Below are 18,633 nucleotides of genomic sequence, written 5' to 3' on the forward strand. Positions count from 1 at the left end.
AGGATTCCATCCGAACAATGCTCTATCTCGAGGCCGAGACAGTATCGAGTCTTACCTAGATCTTTCATCTCAAATTCTGACTTCAGGTGCGAAGCAGTTATCGCGAGCTCTTCAGGAGTTCCGATGAGATTCATGTCATCGACATATACTGCAACAATCGCAAATCCGGAATGTGACTTCTTAATGAACACACAAGGGCATAGTTCGTTATTCACATATCCCTGACTAGTCAAATACTCACTTAAACGGTTATACCACATTCTTCCGGATTGTTTCAAACCGTATAGTGAACGCCTCAGCCGAGTTGAGAGCGTGTTCCGGGGTTTGGAAATATTTGAACCAGTCAATGTAAGTCCTTCGGGAACTTTCATATAAATTTCCGTATCAAGATCCCCATAGAGATACGCGGTTACTACGTCCATCAGCTGCATATCCAGTTTTTCGGAAACTACCAAACTGATAAGGTATCGAAAAGTAATCACATCCATAACGGGTGAGTAAGTTTCGTCATAGTCAATCCCGGGGCGTTGTGAGAAACCTTGTGCTACAAGACGGGCTTTGTAACGCACAATTTCGTTCTTCTCATTAAGCTTCCGAACGAAAACCCACTTGTAGCCAACAGGCTTCACATGTGGAGGAGTAGGAACTACAGGTCCAAACACCTTACGTTTCGCAAGTGAATCAAGTTCGACTTGGATTGCTTGTTTCCAGTTTGACCAATCAGCTCTACGTCGACATTCATCAACGGAACGCGGTTCAATGTCATCGCTCAACATGATCTCAGTAGCTACTGCAAATGCTAATGCATCGTCGACAATCATCTCATTTCTACGCCACACATCATCTAAGCTAGCATAATAGACCGAAATCTCACGATTCTCGGGAGGAGGATTCGTCTCTTCAAGGACGCTTCCATAATCTAGAATTTCCTCATGAGTTGGGTAAAATGAGTAAGCGATAGTCGGATTCACGGTAGGCTCTTCAGGACCTTGTGCCGTGGTTTTCCTCTTCCGGGGGTGTGAATCCTTTGAACCAAGGGATCTGCCACGCTTTTGTGTAGGGGCAGATGATTGGCTAGCCGCTAATGTACGTGGATCACCAGAATTGGCGTCCCGGGCTTCCAGGAGGGTAGTCCGTCGTACATTTGGTACATCCATCTTTGCAGGCTATTCGCAGCTGGAATATGTGATCTTGTCACGCGCGCTAGATCGGTGAAAGCATCTGGCATGCTCTGAGCTATGCTCTAGAGATCTAATATGCGCTGCACTTCAGCTTCAGACTGAGCGGTGCGGGGATCTAAATGAGACAAAGTGGGAGTCGTCCACGATAATTCTCGTCGTTCATTAGGAACGTTGACGTTCTTATCTCCCCCTAACGACGGGAAGACTGTCTCATAGAAGTGACAATCCGCGAAACGAGCGGTAAACAGATCGCCTGTCAAAGGTTCTAAGTAACGAATAATCGAAGGAGAATCATATCCGACATAGATTCCCATCCTTCGCTGAGGCCCCATTTTTGTACGTAAGGGCGGCGAGATCGGCACATAGACCGCACAACCAAAAACGCGCAGATGCGATATGTCGGGTTCGCATCCGGTGACCAACTGAAGGGCACTAAATGGTTGTGTCGCAACAGGCCTCAGTCGGACCAACTTTGCTGCGTGCAATATTGCATGGCCCCAAGCAGCGATCGGGAGCTTGGTACGTATGACCAACGATCGAGCAATCATTTGTAAACGCTTAATGAAAGCCTCTGCCAGGCCGTTCTAGGTGTGAACATGGGGTACAGGATGTTCAACTTCAACCCCAACCGACATGCAATAGTCATCAAAAGTTTTAGATGTGAATTCTCCAGCATTATCCAATCGAATAGATTTGATCGGATAATCAGGGTGGTGAGCCCTGAGCTTGATAACCTGAGCCAACAGTTTGGAGAATGCAGCGTTCCTTGTGGACAACAAGCACACGTGTGACCACCGTGTAGAAGCGTCAACCAAAACCATAAAATATCTAAATGGTCCGTAGGGAGGTTGAATCGGTCCACAAATGTCCCCCTGAATCCGTTGTAGAAAAATGGGAGGATTCGAACGAATCTTGTCATAAGAAGGCTTAGTAATAAGCTTTCCCATAGAACATGTTTGACATGCAATTTCATGGATCGAACCTAAGCTTCGGGTTAGTGGATGCCCGTGTGAAGTTTTGAGGATACGGCGTATCGCTATTCGTCCAGGATGTCCCAAACGATCATGCCAAAGTGTAATTTCGTGCGCGGTCCCTGTGGTAGGGCCGGCCACATAGTGGCATTCTATGGGGCGTATGGTCGTAGTATACAAACCACTCGGGTTACACTCCATCTTCTCTAGAATACGCTTCTGGCCATATTCGTAGGAAGTTACGCACAGAAATTCAACTCCGTTTTCTACGTGGGTTTCAGCGTGGTAATTGTTATCTCTAATGTCCTTGAAACTTAGTAACGTTCTTCCGGAACGTGGAGAATAGAGTGCCTCATCAATGGTCAAGATTGTACCATTGGACAACATTATACGTGCCTGACCGTATCCTTCGATCAGGTTGGATGGGCCTGAGAGGGTTGTCAGAGGTGCATTCTTAGGTACGAAGTTAGTGAAATAGATGCGTTCACGCAAAACAGTATGCGTGGTTGCACTATCTGCCAGACAACTAACTTTCCCACTAGTCATACCTAGAATGAAAAATTAATTTGAATCGGTCACATGCATAAAAGTTTATAAAAACAAGTATCAATTCAAAATAATTTCATTTATTCAAGGAAAAAACTTAATATCCAAAATAAATCGCCAACTAATAATCCAAAACATAAAGGAAAATTGTTCAAAATCAACCAAAAAACAAGGTGGGGTTCGGCCACAAGGTGGAATTCGGCCCCAATTGTCTTATTTTAACTGAAAAATAAGTCTATGTCTAAGATTCTAATCTTCCATAGGAGTGGTATCCTCCTGAAAATCAGAAACCTCCATCTTTGTAGTCTCCGGTTCGTCCACTTGCAGGAAGTTTGATTCAAACTTCGTACGACGAGAATGATATGCATCCACAACCTTCTTGGGAGCACGGCAAATACGGGACCAATGGTCCTTGGAACCACAACGATAGCACATATCGTCATTCATTGTGGCAGGTGCTTTGCCCTTATTCTTGAAGTTCGGGGCCTTGGGAGCGAGGTTTGGGCGCTTCTGGGCTTTGTTTCCTCCCTTGGATGGGCCTTGGCTCTGTTGACCTTGGTGGGATGGCTTCTGGCCGCCCTTACCACGCCTCTTTTGGCGTTTTGGGTGCTGATTAGTGCTATAATGTGCTTCAGGCACAGCAGTAGCCCCAGTAGGTCGAGCTTGATGATTCTTCATCAACAGCTGGTTTTGCTTTTCAGCAAGAAGTAAAACAGAGATCAAATCCGAGAACTTAGTGAACTTCTGAGCTCTATATTGTTGCTGCAGGACAATATTAGAAGCAGAGAAGGTCGAGTAGGTCTTCTCCAGGAGATCCTCTTCAGTCAAAGTTTCATTGCAAAACTTGAGAAGTGATCGGATTCGACAAACTTCAGAATTATATTCATTCACAGACTTAAAGTCTTGGAAGCGCAAGTGCTGCCAGTCGTGTCTTGCTTCAGGCAAGAATATGTCCTTTTGGTGATCGAAACGATCAGCCAAAGCGACCCATAATGCACGTGGATCCTCCTCAGCAAGGTACTCAGTTTGTAGAGCGTCATGGATATGTCTTCGGATGAAGATCATAGCAGTGGCTTTTTCAGCCTCGCCAACAGGTTTATCTGTTGCTTCTTCAATAGCAGGACGCAAGTTCTTTGCAGTGAGGTGGAGCTTCACATCTTGAACCCACTTGAGGTAGTTCCTTCCAGAAACCTCCAAAGCGGTGAAGTCGAGTTTGTTCAAGTTCGACATGTTCCTATCACAAAATAGATGGACAAGATGTGGTTAGTGTAATGGAGAAAAATCAATCCATTCACATAGGAGTAGAACATACAGGTTCTAATAGACATGTATTGGTTTAATTTTGCATGAAAAACTTCGGGTTTTCATGGGTGATATGTTTAAGTGAAAACTTCGGGTTTTCTAACAAGGCATGTGTATAAGAAACTTCGGTTTTCAAAGTAATTATGAACTTCAGGTTCGTATATTCCTGCAGGCAAACACAAATATATATGCAAACAAATATGCAAAGAATATATGCAAAAATATTGTATAATGATAAGTGAATTAATTTATTTTTGGTCTTCGGGGCCAAATTAAAGTGTGGGTGAAAATATAAAAACCCATATTTAAAAAAAATATTAAATAATAAAATCTCGGGGCCTAAAAGTATAAGCCAAGAACCCTCGGGTGGGATTACAGGCCCACGGGGTGAGAATAGGGGAATGGGCTGCTGTGTGCAGCCCTAAAATTTTTTTTTTTTTCTTTTTTTCGGGCCGTTCCAGGAGAGCCCAGAAACATTTTTTTTTTTTTTTTTTTTTTTTTTTGTATATATAATTCAATGAATCACATATTTACTTTGATGCATATGCAAATAATAGTTTCAATGTATGTACATATGTAAGATTCAATTCATGGCAAATATCAAATTCACATAATTGTAGCAATTTTGATGATGAAGCATACACAATTTATGTAGAATCTAAAATACGTTAAACGTAAAGTTGGGTCATGCATCATGGTGAATGTTCATGCTATCAGGGCTTGCAAAATATCGAGTTAAAAACCGTTGTTTGGAAAGAACCTGATTGCGTGATGATATGGATGAACTGGTTTGATGCAGAAAAAAAATCTCCAACGTCAGATTCCTAAGCGCAGCGGTAGGAGCGTGCTGATAACGTGTTGTGGTCTATTTTATCTGACAGAGGGACTAGGGCCGGCGGCAGAGAGAGAGAGGAGAGAGATGTGTGTTTGTAGAATTGTAGGGGAATGTGTGTGTTGTTATCCCTCCTACATTGTGCCTTTATTTATAGTAGTAAAGGGAGAGAAGATATTCCTTCTCCTCCAAGTAATACAAGTTGTAATAGGAAAGGATAACTAGAATCAAATCTTATCTAGGATTTACACAATCATACTTAAACTAGGAATGTTTACAACAAGTTAAAGTTTTAAACCTTAAGTAATATTAAACGGACCCTTAGTTGCTATGGTGTGGTGGTGTTCTACCAAATGCTAAACTTTTCTCAAATTTAAGACAATTTCAACAAAAACGCTTGAGCAGAAGTGCTTGCAAAATAAGCCTTCCGCAAACAACTTCTACAATGTAGAAGTATCCTTCTTTTATTTTAAGTGAAAGGATTCGGTAGAATTATCCTTAATGTTTCTTGAGGCTGCATTGCGCATGACAATCAAATTAAATTGACTCATCCAAAAAGATATACTAATTAACAATAATAAGTTAGTGTCTTGGTTTTGACTGGTCAAAAACATGTGCCTCAGCTCCTCTAGAACTTTGCAATTTAAACATAAGCTTATTGTTTGATTCTGATTGGCTAATAACAAATGACTGTTAAATGACTTGTTTCAATCTAAAATCCTATAAGAATGACTTACACAAGAGTACTGTTATGTGGCATCTTGGTCTAATAATGTATTAATATGCGTGAGATTTTCTTTACACATAATATTTAGTAGATCAAAATGGTATAATAACGGTGAACTTGTTCTATTTAAATTATCTTCTTGCCGTTGAGGGTTTTAAGTAAAATGAGCCATTGTATACTTAAGTTTTTCACAATAATTCATGTGAGTTTGTTTTTATGTGTAGGAATCATACATATTGAGTTCAATTATTATAATTATATTTGTTTAGAGGAAATTGTAAAAATTATCTCTTAACTTTAATTCAATTATACTAATGATCTCTCAAATTAAAAATTTGTGACCATTGATCCCTTAACACGTGCAAGTATGGTTCATTTCGTCAATTCCGTTAGAACTTCCATAAAAAAGAGTTATGTGCCACACATGTGAGACCGAATCAAAGGCAAATATGAAAAACCAAATGAGAAAAAATGTAGCAATAATCTCTCAACTTTAACCCAATTGTAGTAATGGTTCTTTCAACATGACGGAATTCTAATGAAGTTGACAAAAAAGACCATAGTTGCACGTTTTAATGAGTTAAGGGACCAATGATTATGAATTTTTAATTGAGATACCATTGCTCCAATTGTGTTAAAATTTAGGGACCATTACTACAATTTTCTCATTTATTTATAGTGAGACCAATCTATTTATTCTTTGCCCCTATTTATGAATGGTTAATTTCTTTTTTTCTTTTTTTTTCAAATATTTGGTCATTTATTGTCTATATATAAATCAAACTCATGAGTTCAATATATGAAATTGAAGAATTAGAATCACCCCCATGAAATCAAATTTTCAACTCATTATAAGAGTTTGAATCCAATTTTCTAAACCATTGTGCCCTACTCCATTTCTTTTATTTTTATAAGAAATGTGTGCAATGTGAATATTATAGAGTGCTAATAAAAGTTCCAAATACTTGGCTCTTTAGTTGGCATTTCTAAATTTCTGCTAATGACAGTTTAATATGTGTATATCTCATTTTGTGTTTGTCAAGAGATATTTTAACATATATGTCAAAAGAAAATAACACTTTCCGGGAAATAAACAATGTCCATAATATATTAGCAATGGATGCGACATTGGGATCCTAAGGTACATGATCAATGAATGCAAATACTCTAAGATGATTTAAGTTTTTTGGGTAGGGTAATGTTAAGAAGATCAACTTTTTAAATTAAATTTTGTGAATCATATGACGTGGTTGTTGATTGATTAGATTATTATTTGAGTGTTGATTACCATGCTTATTTTCTATTGGTGACACATTATATAGTTTTTAAGTTTGCTCTAAAAAGTTTATCTAACTAGCACTACGTTTTTGAGTAATGGTATGTATACCCACAACATTTTTCATACCAGATTTGTATCTCTTTCTAATGGAGGTAGGACCCATCAGTAATGTGAATGTCATCTCTATTTGAGAGGTGATAAAAATATGGTATGAAAAATATGGTAAGAATAACATTTTTTGAAGTTTTTTTTTTATATACAAACTATATATTTACATTATGATAATACTTTTCTCCTTGTAGGGGCAACATACATATCTTACCTCTTACGAATCATGTATTTTCACTGTATAAATTTCATAATCATAATCACTCAATTTGTTAATCTCCATTTGAAGATCTTTCCTACATAAAAATCATTCCAATCGAAGATCATATGGTCATCCAAATGTATAAGGTAAATGGACGATTCATCATGAATATATTACTTGGTACTCACACAATCTAATTGTTCCATGCATTTAAATGCCTAAATGGTCTCTTATTAAAATGATTTTTTTGTAAAGATAATCTTCAAATGAAGATTAAGAAACTGAATGGTTACGGTTATGAAATTTATATCATGTTATTTGTAAGTAGTGGGATACGAGTGTTCTCCAATAAAGAGATACAAGTATTATCATTTGCATTAACAGGTGAGAGATTTGAATGAAGTAATACATGGGTTAGCCATAATAAATTTCATTTAAACTTGCTCATATATGTGAGTCGAATTTAAAATCTAGCACTTATAAGTAGAAGAATAATTAGGCTGTAATATTAAATGACTAAGATGATTTAAGTTTTTTTTTTTTTTTTAATAAACATATGATTTAAGTTTGGGAAATTTTATTTGAACCCATTTGTTTTATCTCTACACCAAACTTAAAAATTTTGTCCAACAAACTCTCAAATTTGCCCTTCATAAATATGAAAAAGAAAATAAAAATGGGTGTTTTTCTGTCTACACCCAATAACCCTAAACCCACCACACCATTGCACCTCACCATTATTTCCAGCGAATCCAAATCAAACTTCCACCAAAATTTATCCCCAAGTCATCAACAACTGTCAACTCCTTCCATTCTTTTCCTTCTTTTCCTTCTTTTTCTCCTCCTCCCTCGTATCATAACCGTGAGAAGAATATGAACCATCATTTCCCTTTGGTGCCATCGGTGGGCATCGAACATGACTCCTCACTTCTCTGTCAACACTAATTCACACTCGCATCTCTTTCCCGATTGATTGGACCCAAGTTCGCACAGAGAAACAAAAAAAAGATAAAAGGAGAGCATTAATTGGATGTTGGAGCTTCAGTTATGTTTGCCGGAAAAAAGAGGTGTCGTGGCTTGTCGGGGAGCATGAAAGCCTCCCCTTGTGTTTTCACGATGGGGTTGGCTGGAGCATATACAAGTTCTAATTGTTTTGAAATTCTTTCTATTTATTTCAGGGCACATTTGGAATTTTATTAAATAAGTTTTAAGTTGGGTGTAAAGATAAGATAAACGGGTTCAAATAGAATTTCTCTTTAAGTTTATGGCAGCCTATATTTCCAAGAATCTTAGACCTTTTCTAAATGAGATGTCAAAGTGTCCAAATCAACAATAATAGTAAAAAAAGACAGCTGTTATGTTTTCCAACCGAGAAGTCAAATCTGATGTGTCATAACATGGAATGGCAGCTCTCTCCCTTCCTCCCCTTCCCCTGTCTCTCCGCCACCCCAATTTCCCATCTTCGCGCATTTGTCAAGCTCTCCAAAGGCCTTTTCAAGCTGGTTTTTTTGCTCTCCGATTGCAAACCCAGTGAGGCAAATAACGTTGGCAGTCAAAGCAATTGGAATTGCAGCTCAATGTCGTTGTTTTCGCAGCTCACCGGTGACAGAATTGATACAATGGAAGGGTTTTCTCGAGCTTTGGCGGGACTGGGATGGAAAGGTTCTCCGGGGATTCATGAGAGAATCTGAGTTCCTCCAAACTCTTCGTTCCAAACCCAAAAAATAATAGTTTAATAAATAAAAATAAAAGAAAATAGTGTAATAAAATAATATTTAATTTGACATACCGGGTGTTTAGCAAAATTTTGAAAGATGTAAAAATACCACATAAGCTGTCAAATTCAAATTTTATGTTTAAAATTTAACATCTCATTTGAATATGCTATTAGCTCCAGTCATTGCTGCCCCAGGACAACTAGGGCACAATGAAAAATGGTAATGCTTCGTGCACAAGAGTAGCAGCACATGACAGTAGAAGTGTGTGTATGTGTATGCATATATATTTATCCTTTTACCCTCAAGGGCCCGCTCAGCATGGATGAAACTGTAACTTCACGTAAGGTAGGGCGCTTACTAAGTGCATGCATGGCTGGAATTCATGTTCCTAACATTAATATATTACCGTCCAGAGACTAGAGACTGAGAGGGTGTTTTGATTCTTTCTTCTGAGTGTCTCTGACCAACTCCTTTTAGGGTTTTCTGTTTCCACCCACCTCCTCCCAACTTCTTACAGTTTCCTTCCTCCTTCGCGCACTCTCACAAAAGTGTTAGGTCTCGAGTTCCCATGCTTGATGCTCTCTTGCCCTGCCCTCGTATATTATTCTTGCTATCACTCTGACCAAAAAAATAAAAAAATACAAGAAAATTCTTGGTAATAACACCAGTTTCTGGTCCTGTCAACTTTCATTTTATCAGTGAAGACCAAACCTAATTTAGTTACTACCCTCACAACCTAATCATACGGTACAACTCAAAACATGCTTCCCCAATTCAATCTCAATGGTGCGTATAAAGTGGTTTGGGATATATGTTAAGCATAATAACGATTGATGAGTCATTCATAATAAATTGATACTATCGGCACAAACAAGGATCTAAACTCTTGATATACCCTAGCTAGATGAAAACGATATAAACTAGTGGACAAGTGTCAAAATAATTACGTGGATTAATGGATTCGCTATTTGAGTGTGCAAAATAAAAGCATTGAGATGCTTACAAAATAGAGATATACACAGAATGATATCCGAGAGATGACTTGAATTTCTGTGTTATCAGTCAAACTGAAACTGGTTATTATCAGAGCTGTTAAACCTCTACCAACCTAAAGGCAATTTTGCAGTGGCACTGAAACCACACATGCACACATCAGAGAAAGAGAAAGAGGGAGAGAGAGAGAGGGAGAGAGAGAGGGGGAGAGAGAGACAGAGAGACAGAGAGAAATTATCATATGATATAAAAACTTAAAAGGTTGCAGAGTATGACTGTTCTACGTATGGTCTTCAAGTTGACTGGCCAAATAATTAGAGAAATTTGGAATATGACTTCTTAGTTTAACACGTAAGGGCATAATTCATATCCCTAACTGATCAAATAGTCACTTAGACGGGTATACCATATCCGCCAGATTGCTTCAATCCGTAAGTGAACGCCTCAAACGAGTTGAGATGGTGTTTCGTGGTTTGGAACTATTTGAACCAGTCTATGTAATTCTTTGGGAACTTACTTGTAGATCTCCGTATTAATATCCCCATGGAGAAATACTAACCACATTTCATAATGTTGCAGTCAATCACATGGCGTTTAAGAGAAACCTTAAGTTGTAAGACGTGTATCATATCGCACTATTTCATTCATCTCATTACGCTTCTTTCCCACTTGTAACACAAAAAGGTTACCTTGGGCGGTGTAGGAACAATAGGTCTAAAACACACTTTGGTAAGGAATTTAACCTAGATTGTGATTTCGGTTGTCCAATCAAGTCTACGTTGTCACTAATCAACGGAACACAGTTTGATATCGTCGTTTTTCATTTAAGTCGGTAGCTACCATAGAAGTGAAAACATCATCGATGATAATCTTATTCCAATTCCATTATCTCATCCAAACTAGTATACTGGACCAAGAACTTCAAGTCTCGGGAGTAATCCAGATTAATCTCATGAGATGGAAATGATTTGAGATAACAATCGAATATAGATTCATTTTGTGTCATGATCTTCCTCTTTTAGGGAAGTGAATCCTATGAACCGAGTGATCTGTTGTACTTCATGTCGAGATAGATTGATTGGCTATCCGTCGATGTACCAGACCATCCAACAGAGGCAGCCAAACCGTCCAATAGGGGCAGTACACTCTTCGAGGATGTTGACTCGACATTCGTTAGGTATGTTTATTCTTGCAGACATGTTTACAGCTGGTATATGATCTCATCACTTTAGTTAGATTAAAGGAATGTGTCTGGAGCAATATTTTGAAAGCTAGAATACATCGCACTTGTTTATCACACTTGTGTTGTACGGGGATCAAGATGAGACATAATGGGCAATGTCCATGCAAATTCGTGTCATTCTACAGGAACGTTGACGTTCTTATCTTCCCCTAATAGCGGGAAGACTATCTCATTGAAATGACAATTCGCAAATGAGTGGTAAAGTGATCGCATGCAAAGGCTTTAAAAAGCTAGTGCGAAAGAGAATCATGATTGACAAAGATTCACATCCTTCTTTGAGGACCATGTCGGTACGTTGCAACAACGCAACTTGGCAAATGGAATGCACACCTAAATGCGTAAGTACAAAACATCAAATTCGTACCCAGTAACCAACTGTAACGTCAGAATGGTTGGGTGGCAATGGGTTTCAAGGCGGACCAACATAGCTACGAATAAGATTACATAGCGTAGGCAGAAACCGAAAGCTTGGTGTATTTCCCAAGGAACGGACGATAAATTAAATTGTGCTTTACGATCGCTCTGCGAGGCTGTTTTAGGGTGAACATGGGAATTCGATGTCCAATTATAAACCCAAAAGAAATGCAATACTTATCGAAAACCTTCGATATAAACTCTCCAGCATTATCAAGTCTTCCAGAATTTATGGGACAATTAGGGTGGTGAACTCTTATAATTGGTCGGGAGGTTTAGCAACAATGTGTGTGGACAAACATGTGATCAGTTTGTCAATTCATCAACCAAAACCATAAGTATTTATATGGTCCGCATTTTGGTTGGATTAGTCCACAAATATTCCCTTAAATCCACTGTGAAAACGGGGTCGTTTCGTATCTTTAAGAGGGATGATATAGAAATCAAATTTCCCAAATAAGCAGGCTTGGCAAAGTGTGCTTGTAAGCACATGATCCTTACTTCAAGTAAGAAGATGCGTCATAGAATCATTGTTCGACCTAAGTGTCCCAAAATTTCGTGCCAAGGCAAGTAAACTGCTCAATCACCAGGCTCCAAGCCGACCACATGTGGGGTGTTCCCAGTTGGGAGATAGCCCATTGACCCCAAAACAACGCTTCAAGCTCATTTTTGGAAGTGGTGCAAAGATATTCTACTCTATTTTCCATCGATGGTTTCATTCATGATTATTGTCATCTCGAGTATCCTTAAGACTCAACGATGTTCTTCAGGAATGGGGAGAATATAAGGTCTTTGAAATTGTTGCTAGAGATGTGATTTAGATATAAAGAGTGTGCATAGTATCGCATTCATCCAAACGACTAACTTTCCCACATTCATACCTAATCACGTGTTTAATTGAATTCAGTCACATGTTTTAAGAAACATGATTCAATTAATTAATATTCGAGGATAATATCGATAAGATTATCCATAACTAAAACAAACACCAAACATGAATCCAAGAACATAGAAGAATGTTCACAAAGTAAATGGTTTACTAAGGGGATTGGGCCAACAAGGTCATCCATGTCAAAATTTTGCTCTTCTAATAGTGTTTGGTGGAGCAAAATTAGTCTCACATATTGACTACTAGAATGGTACTCTTCAACGACATTGGTAGGGGCACGAACATGTGCATAACTAATGATCTATTCCATCAAGACGGAAGTAAATTCTGCAGGGTTGAGGTTCAGGAACAATATCCCTAATTCTTGAAGTTTTAGGTCTTAGGTGTCAAAGATCACTCTTCGGGCATGATACCACACCATGGCAATCCTTGATTCTACCACATGTAAAAACAAACTTGAAATTAATTATGAGAGAGACAGACCAAGACTTGGGTTCGGTAAGCTTTAGCTGAACCTGGAGAGGTCTATTCGGTAGGTCTCTGCTGAAGCAGAGAAATACCGTCTGATGCACCTTTGTCGAAGCAAAGCATGCATATTCGTGCATCCCTTGCCGAAGCAAGGCACCACCATTCATTAGACTTCAACTGAAATTGGGTCAATATTGTTTGGTATACTCCAGCTGAAGCTAGGTCTATACCATTCTCTCACATTTATGGTAGTAATTAGATCCAAGAATTTGGTAAACTTCCGCTCTCTATATTATTATTTCAAGAGCAAGTTAGAAACAAGGATGGATAATAAAAGTATTCTCCAGTCAAAATTTAATCGGATTTACAAACTTCATAATCGTATTCATTCACAGACGTAATCATGGTGTGCTTCAAGCAATATCTTTCATGATTAGACGGTTCGTTGAAACAAGCCAAAGAGCCATGGAATCCTCGTTCGGGAGGTATATCCATTTGTAATGTTTCGGGCATAAGTCTTCGAATGAAGATAATGGCGGAGGCTTATTCAACTCTTCCATGCCATTGTTGGTTTCATTGGTTACACATAATAAAATATACAACTAAGTGTAGTGGATTTGGGTTGCTTTCAGGAACTTAAGTGTGAGTCCTTCGGGACTACAAAAGTGAGTCAATGGTTCAAAGAAAATAAATAATTTATTGAATCGTTAATTGCCAAAAAGTGGACTTCAGGCCAATAATTTTAGATTAATTGTCAGATTAATGGACTATTGGTTACATTAATTAATTCAATAGATCATAAGCATCCAAGTTTGATTGTAGAAGCAAAATAATAACATTCGTGTTAATATTAGCTTGAATTTTGTTTGGGCCAAGCAATAATAAAATTATAGCTTGATAAGCATTGACCAATAGCGTCCCAACAATTATAAGAGCATGGTTATGAAGCAGGAATGCCAAAAAATAGGGCATTGGGTTTGAAAAAAAAATCACAGCCCATCTTTATGGGCTGGCTGCCGTGTGCAAGGCAAGGCCCTAAAGGCTTATTGGGCCACGATGTAGCCTACAAAGCAGCCCCAAGTTATGGCTGCAAGCCACGGGCCAGGTTCTGGGAAGAAACCCAGCAGCCAAGCTGTTGGTTTTGGGCCAAATTGGCGCGAAGAGGGACACAGGTCCAGCATGGAAGCTGGCCTGGATAGGTACGCACGAAGGCCAGCTAAAGGTTGGCCTTGTTTTGGGCCGTGGCAAAGTAAGCCTAGCCATAAGGGCTGGCTTTGGTGATCGCAGACTGAGGCAGAAAAGCAAGCCAAGCAAGCAAAGCTTGCTGCAGGCAAGCTAGAGCAAAGACAGAGCCCATCAAGGCTTGTAGGCCTACTGGTGGACTCAGGGCTTCAGGCCTGTGCGAATTTCAACCCAGGCCGAGGCCTGGTTGTCGGTCCATGACGTCGAAACGATGTCATTCTGTGGTGGCGTGGCTATAGGCCAGCCGGTTCAACAGCGTGGTGTGGAGCTGCAGCTCAGCTGCGAAAAAGATCCCATATTTTGTCCTTTCTTTTTCGAATTTCTAGGGTTAAAAGCCCTAATTACTCCTAAATTAATTTCGATGTTTTGATTCACAAATTCCACATAGCATAATTGTATATTGCATGAACAAATATATATATATATATATATATGCAATATATATAATTGGAAGGAAAATATAAATGTAGGGGGTTCATGCATCATGGGGAATATTTTCATGCTTTATAATCGTTTCAAATATCTTAATTTATTTTAAAAGAACCTAATTGGCAAAAAACAACTGAGCCTTTGAATTTGTAGAAGATCATTCTCTGAAAGTCGAAATTGTATCTCCAATGCGTTGTATCATGTTAAACAAAGAAAAATTAAATTGAATCAATAGCATGTAGATCAATTCAATAAAATAATAAATTAATCATAAAAAGAATGATTAAAACGTAATATTCTCCTAATTGAATATCAAATTCTCTTCAGCGCAGTGTCAAGAGCATGTTGATAACGTGTGGTATGCCTAATTTACTGAATCATATAAAGTACAGAGAGGGAGGGGGTGCGGCAACAGCAGAAAGAAAGAGAGAGATGTGTAATTGTGAGGTGTGTATTATTTCATCCCATTGATAGTAGTAGGGAAGGTAAATTCTTTACCCCAATAGGATTACAGCTCTAATAGGATAATATCTAAAATCTAAGATATGGTAAAATTTCATGAGGATATCCCTATATATAATAGAATTTATAAAATTACATTCCTAATTTAATAAAACTACAACAAACCTGCAATAATTTATAATTTAAATTGTTTTGCATGGTTCATTTCCAAGGATATCCCTATATGTTTGCACCTATCTTTCATCATACTACAAGTACTGTATGATGTTCAGATTTTGACCGGTCACCACTCAAAACAAATACCGATGGTGGAGGCAATGGGACCTATCAAAACCCATTGCCAATCCCAATAGCAACACACTGCTCATCAGTCCTCAACACTTGTCACCATTTGAATGTCCACGAATGGACACAATTTTGACAAATTTTAAATTAATCCGAAATTGTTTATACAATGAGGAATTGTAAAATCGAATTCGGAACTTACGAGTGCAAGAAATTCATCAACCAACAATTGTATCTGAAGGGGAAAGGTCAAAAACCAAAACTTGGAATATTTTTTTTCCAGCTATATATAGTTTCAGTTCCATTTCTCATTGAACTGGAAGCTACAACAAAAAACTGTATTTCCTTAAACACCAACATGTCTTTCAAAAACGTTGTAATTATGCACCCCTGGATCATCACCACTTTTCAAATCTATGGCTGTTGAGATAATAAACAGCTGGTGACTCTACTTTCATGCTACAAGCATGAGACCCCTGGATTTTTCCCACAGTACTTTATTCATCTCTCTCTGTCTCTCTCTCTCTCTCTCTCTCTGTTACTACAGGGAACCTCCATAAACCACACCAAAACTCCCACTCAACCAAACTGATTGGCTTGGGTGTGAAGGAGAAAAATTCATAACTCATGACTGATTGTCTGGTTTCCTCCTCTTAATGTCTGGACTACTATGTGAAGAATTTTCACTTGACCCAACTATAAATTCATCACTTTAATAGCTCAAGCATGCAGCATCCAACACCCCATCCGGACTTTGGGGCACCGATGGACCTGAGGCGCTTCCCCGATTGGCGGAACCACTGATCAATGACAAATCTTTGATCAGTTCAACACACTTCAACACTCTTTCCTGAAAATCCCACAACAGAAAAGCTTGAGAAACCATTCCATTGGCAAAAAGATAAAATAAAATCGAAGAAACTTTCTTAAGACCTAAGGCAAATTTGTCTTATCAAGGGTTTGCACCTATTGAACAACCTTTTTACCTTGTCTACATGTTCAAAACAAGAAATGGCCTTATCGATGTCTACTGCTTGCGCTTGTATTTCTCCTGAAATACAAATTGCGACTGCTGCAGCGATTTCAGAAGGCCTGAATTCCAAGAAGTCAATACCTGCATTCATTCCCATCCAGCAGTTCATTGAACCATCAATCCTCAAGAACATGAAGCAACAAAATATAACTCATTCACAGTCAGAAAAAGGACCTCTGATTGTGCTCAAAATGAGTTGTTCTGATCTACATATGGACGATAGCAACGGATATTGATCATCACTTATCTTGCTGAGGAAGCAGTCAATGAAAGAGTAAGCACTACAAGCATGCATTCTCCATTTTAGGGTGCTCATCACAAGAAGCTCCATTCTTAGTATAGTTTTTGCTTCAAACACAAACTTGGGATCTCCAACCTGTGCACAATCCACGCACAATCAATACCAGCTTCCGAATTATCAATACGTAAGTCCAGCCATAGTTATCAATGCACATGACTTGTACACCTGTATATCCACAGACTGGGGTACGCTAGTCTCCTCTACTTTGGCTGCTATTGATAAACAAGCCACAGCTAGCAATTGCACCGCCCAAGCTTTACCTCTCTGTATTCACACGAAAAGTGAAGTACAAAATCAAGAACAGAAGCAGCGTAAATGAGAGGACATTGTACGTAAAGGAAACGAGAAAAAGAAACAAACTTTGGGCTCTAATTCCACAACTTACAGGCAATTCATAAAGCGAAAGGAAGCGGTCCAAGTAGTTCATAGATAGCCAAACACACAATGGTCCAAAATTGTAATGGGAATGAGCCTGTTGATCGCAACACACAACAATTCAGCTTAATTCAGTAATCACAAAAACCGACAGTCTATATATTAGCAATAAAAAATGAGAGACACAACATCCAAATTTACAACACAAATGAGATGCCACAGACAACCAGATTGGGAACAAACGCCATGATCATTGATCCCACAACAGCTTAGATAGACTTGGGGCATCTCGAAAACAATCAAACAAGTCACATTGCAGAGAAACATGTTTTAACAAGTTCTCGAAGAACAAAACCCAGTTGCGCAAACCTGAATAGCAATCGCAAGAACCAGTAAAAGCAATCACCCAATGGAACTTAAGAGGGTAAAAACTCCACCAACCTTCCAAATCCAATCAAAGGCCTCCCTTCTAGCGCTCAATTCTAAGTCCCCAGAACGAAGTCTCCTCAGATAATCGTGTCTGGGCAAATGCTCACTCTCCCTCTTAACCATTTCACTCACCCACTCTTCACTATGTGAGGAAAAATCTATCATGGATTTGGATCTACGGTTGTGATCAAAATTGGGGTCTTGATTGGTTTTGTGGGAATTTGATGGGAAGTGACCCAAGTCATCTGTGACATTAGAATCAAGATCATCAAAGCAGGTATTCGAGTTTTCTGCACAGAGAAGGTTTGAGGTGGCAGAGTCAAAGCTGTCTGTCATTGGAGCACCTCGAGATGCCCTGTAAAACCCAACAAAATCTTATCAAATTAGAGTCTGGGTTTTATCAAAGATGGCATTTTTATGGCACAACAGAACCCAAGAACAACTGAGAGTCTGTTTATAAAGAAAATGTGATAGTGGTGTAGATACAAACAAAGAGAGGTTAGAGAGAGAAAGGGGGGAGGGTTTTGGGGAGAGTATATAGCAAAGAGAGGAGCTTTATGTAGGAAATGAGCATGTGTGTTTAGGGTAAACGAGAAATGGGGGAGTGAGGGGAGTGGATCTGTAAATTAGTGGTATTACTCTTTACTTATAAGTGAAATGCTTTAGGTTCACCAAATTTGAACCATTTTTTTGTTAGCTCATTATGAAGCTTAACTCACTCTCCTATCCCTTCAGTGTAGATTATATCATTTGTTAAAAAAAAAATGTAAGACATGGTAAAAACAAAATTCATACTAGACTTTTATTGAGGCTGCCACTTAATACGGTATACTCATATTCATCTCTACTATTATGTCAAGTTTCATTCTCTTTGATGGCGAGTTCAATATCACATTATTATGGCAGCCCAAATTCTCCATCCTTAGTGTTGTATTAAAAAAAAAAAACTTTAATTGACGTTTTTGCATGGCTAATTATGTTTTACATCCTACATATGATCTGTCACAAAGTTTTATAGTCGTATAACCTTATGTCTTTCATCTATTTGATTGTATGATACACCACAATGTGCAATGTGAAATATATGATCTCTATCTATTTTGTGGAATCATAATTACATCATTATTAAATGATGACGTAACAAATCGTATGATCCGATTCTAGGCTTCATGTAAGCCACACTTCTAACAATGGGACCAAAATA

At 38.5% G+C, this 18,633-nt stretch overlaps 2 protein-coding genes across 2 annotated transcripts; both read right to left on the reverse strand.

The window, feature by feature from the left end:
• Positions 1–2,758: 2,758 nt before the first annotated feature.
• On the reverse strand, positions 2,759–5,109 carry LOC126626614 (uncharacterized). The gene is made up of 2 exons (XM_050295989.1): positions 4,761–5,109; positions 2,759–3,932 (listed from the first exon to the last, which is right to left on the reverse strand). The coding sequence occupies exon 2, from the start codon at positions 3,926–3,928 to the stop codon at positions 2,948–2,950; it is 981 nt and encodes a 326-aa protein (XP_050151946.1). The 5' UTR covers positions 3,929–3,932; positions 4,761–5,109; the 3' UTR covers positions 2,759–2,947.
• A 10,434-nt stretch (positions 5,110–15,543) lies between these two features.
• LOC126614879 (cyclin-D4-1-like) lies at positions 15,544–17,969 on the reverse strand. The gene is made up of 6 exons (XM_050282588.1): positions 17,442–17,969; positions 17,011–17,097; positions 16,791–16,889; positions 16,499–16,700; positions 16,278–16,405; positions 15,544–16,141 (listed from the first exon to the last, which is right to left on the reverse strand). The coding sequence occupies exons 1-6, from the start codon at positions 17,763–17,765 to the stop codon at positions 16,004–16,006; spliced, it is 978 nt and encodes a 325-aa protein (XP_050138545.1). The 5' UTR covers positions 17,766–17,969; the 3' UTR covers positions 15,544–16,003.
• Positions 17,970–18,633: the final 664 nt, after the last annotated feature.

Source organism: Malus sylvestris, chromosome 1, assembly GCF_916048215.2.
Source record: "Malus sylvestris chromosome 1, drMalSylv7.2, whole genome shotgun sequence".
NCBI lineage: Eukaryota > Viridiplantae > Streptophyta > Magnoliopsida > Rosales > Rosaceae > Malus > Malus sylvestris.

Excerpts from the sequence above, each read along its gene's own strand:
- LOC126614879 (XM_050282588.1), bottom strand. The coding sequence starts at position 17,765 with ATGACAGACAGCTTTGACTCTGCCACCTCAAACCTTCTCTGTGCAGAA. Across the intron at positions 17,098-17,441 it reads CCTTTGATTGGATTTGGAAG|GCTCATTCCCATTACAATTT; the intron begins GTTGGTGGAGTT and ends TGCGATCAACAG. Across the intron at positions 16,142-16,277 it reads GTTTTGAACATGTAGACAAG|GAAAGAGTGTTGAAGTGTGT; the intron begins GTAAAAAGGTTG and ends TGGGATTTTCAG.
- LOC126626614 (XM_050295989.1), bottom strand. The coding sequence starts at position 3,928 with ATGTCGAACTTGAACAAACTCGACTTCACCGCTTTGGAGGTTTCTGGA.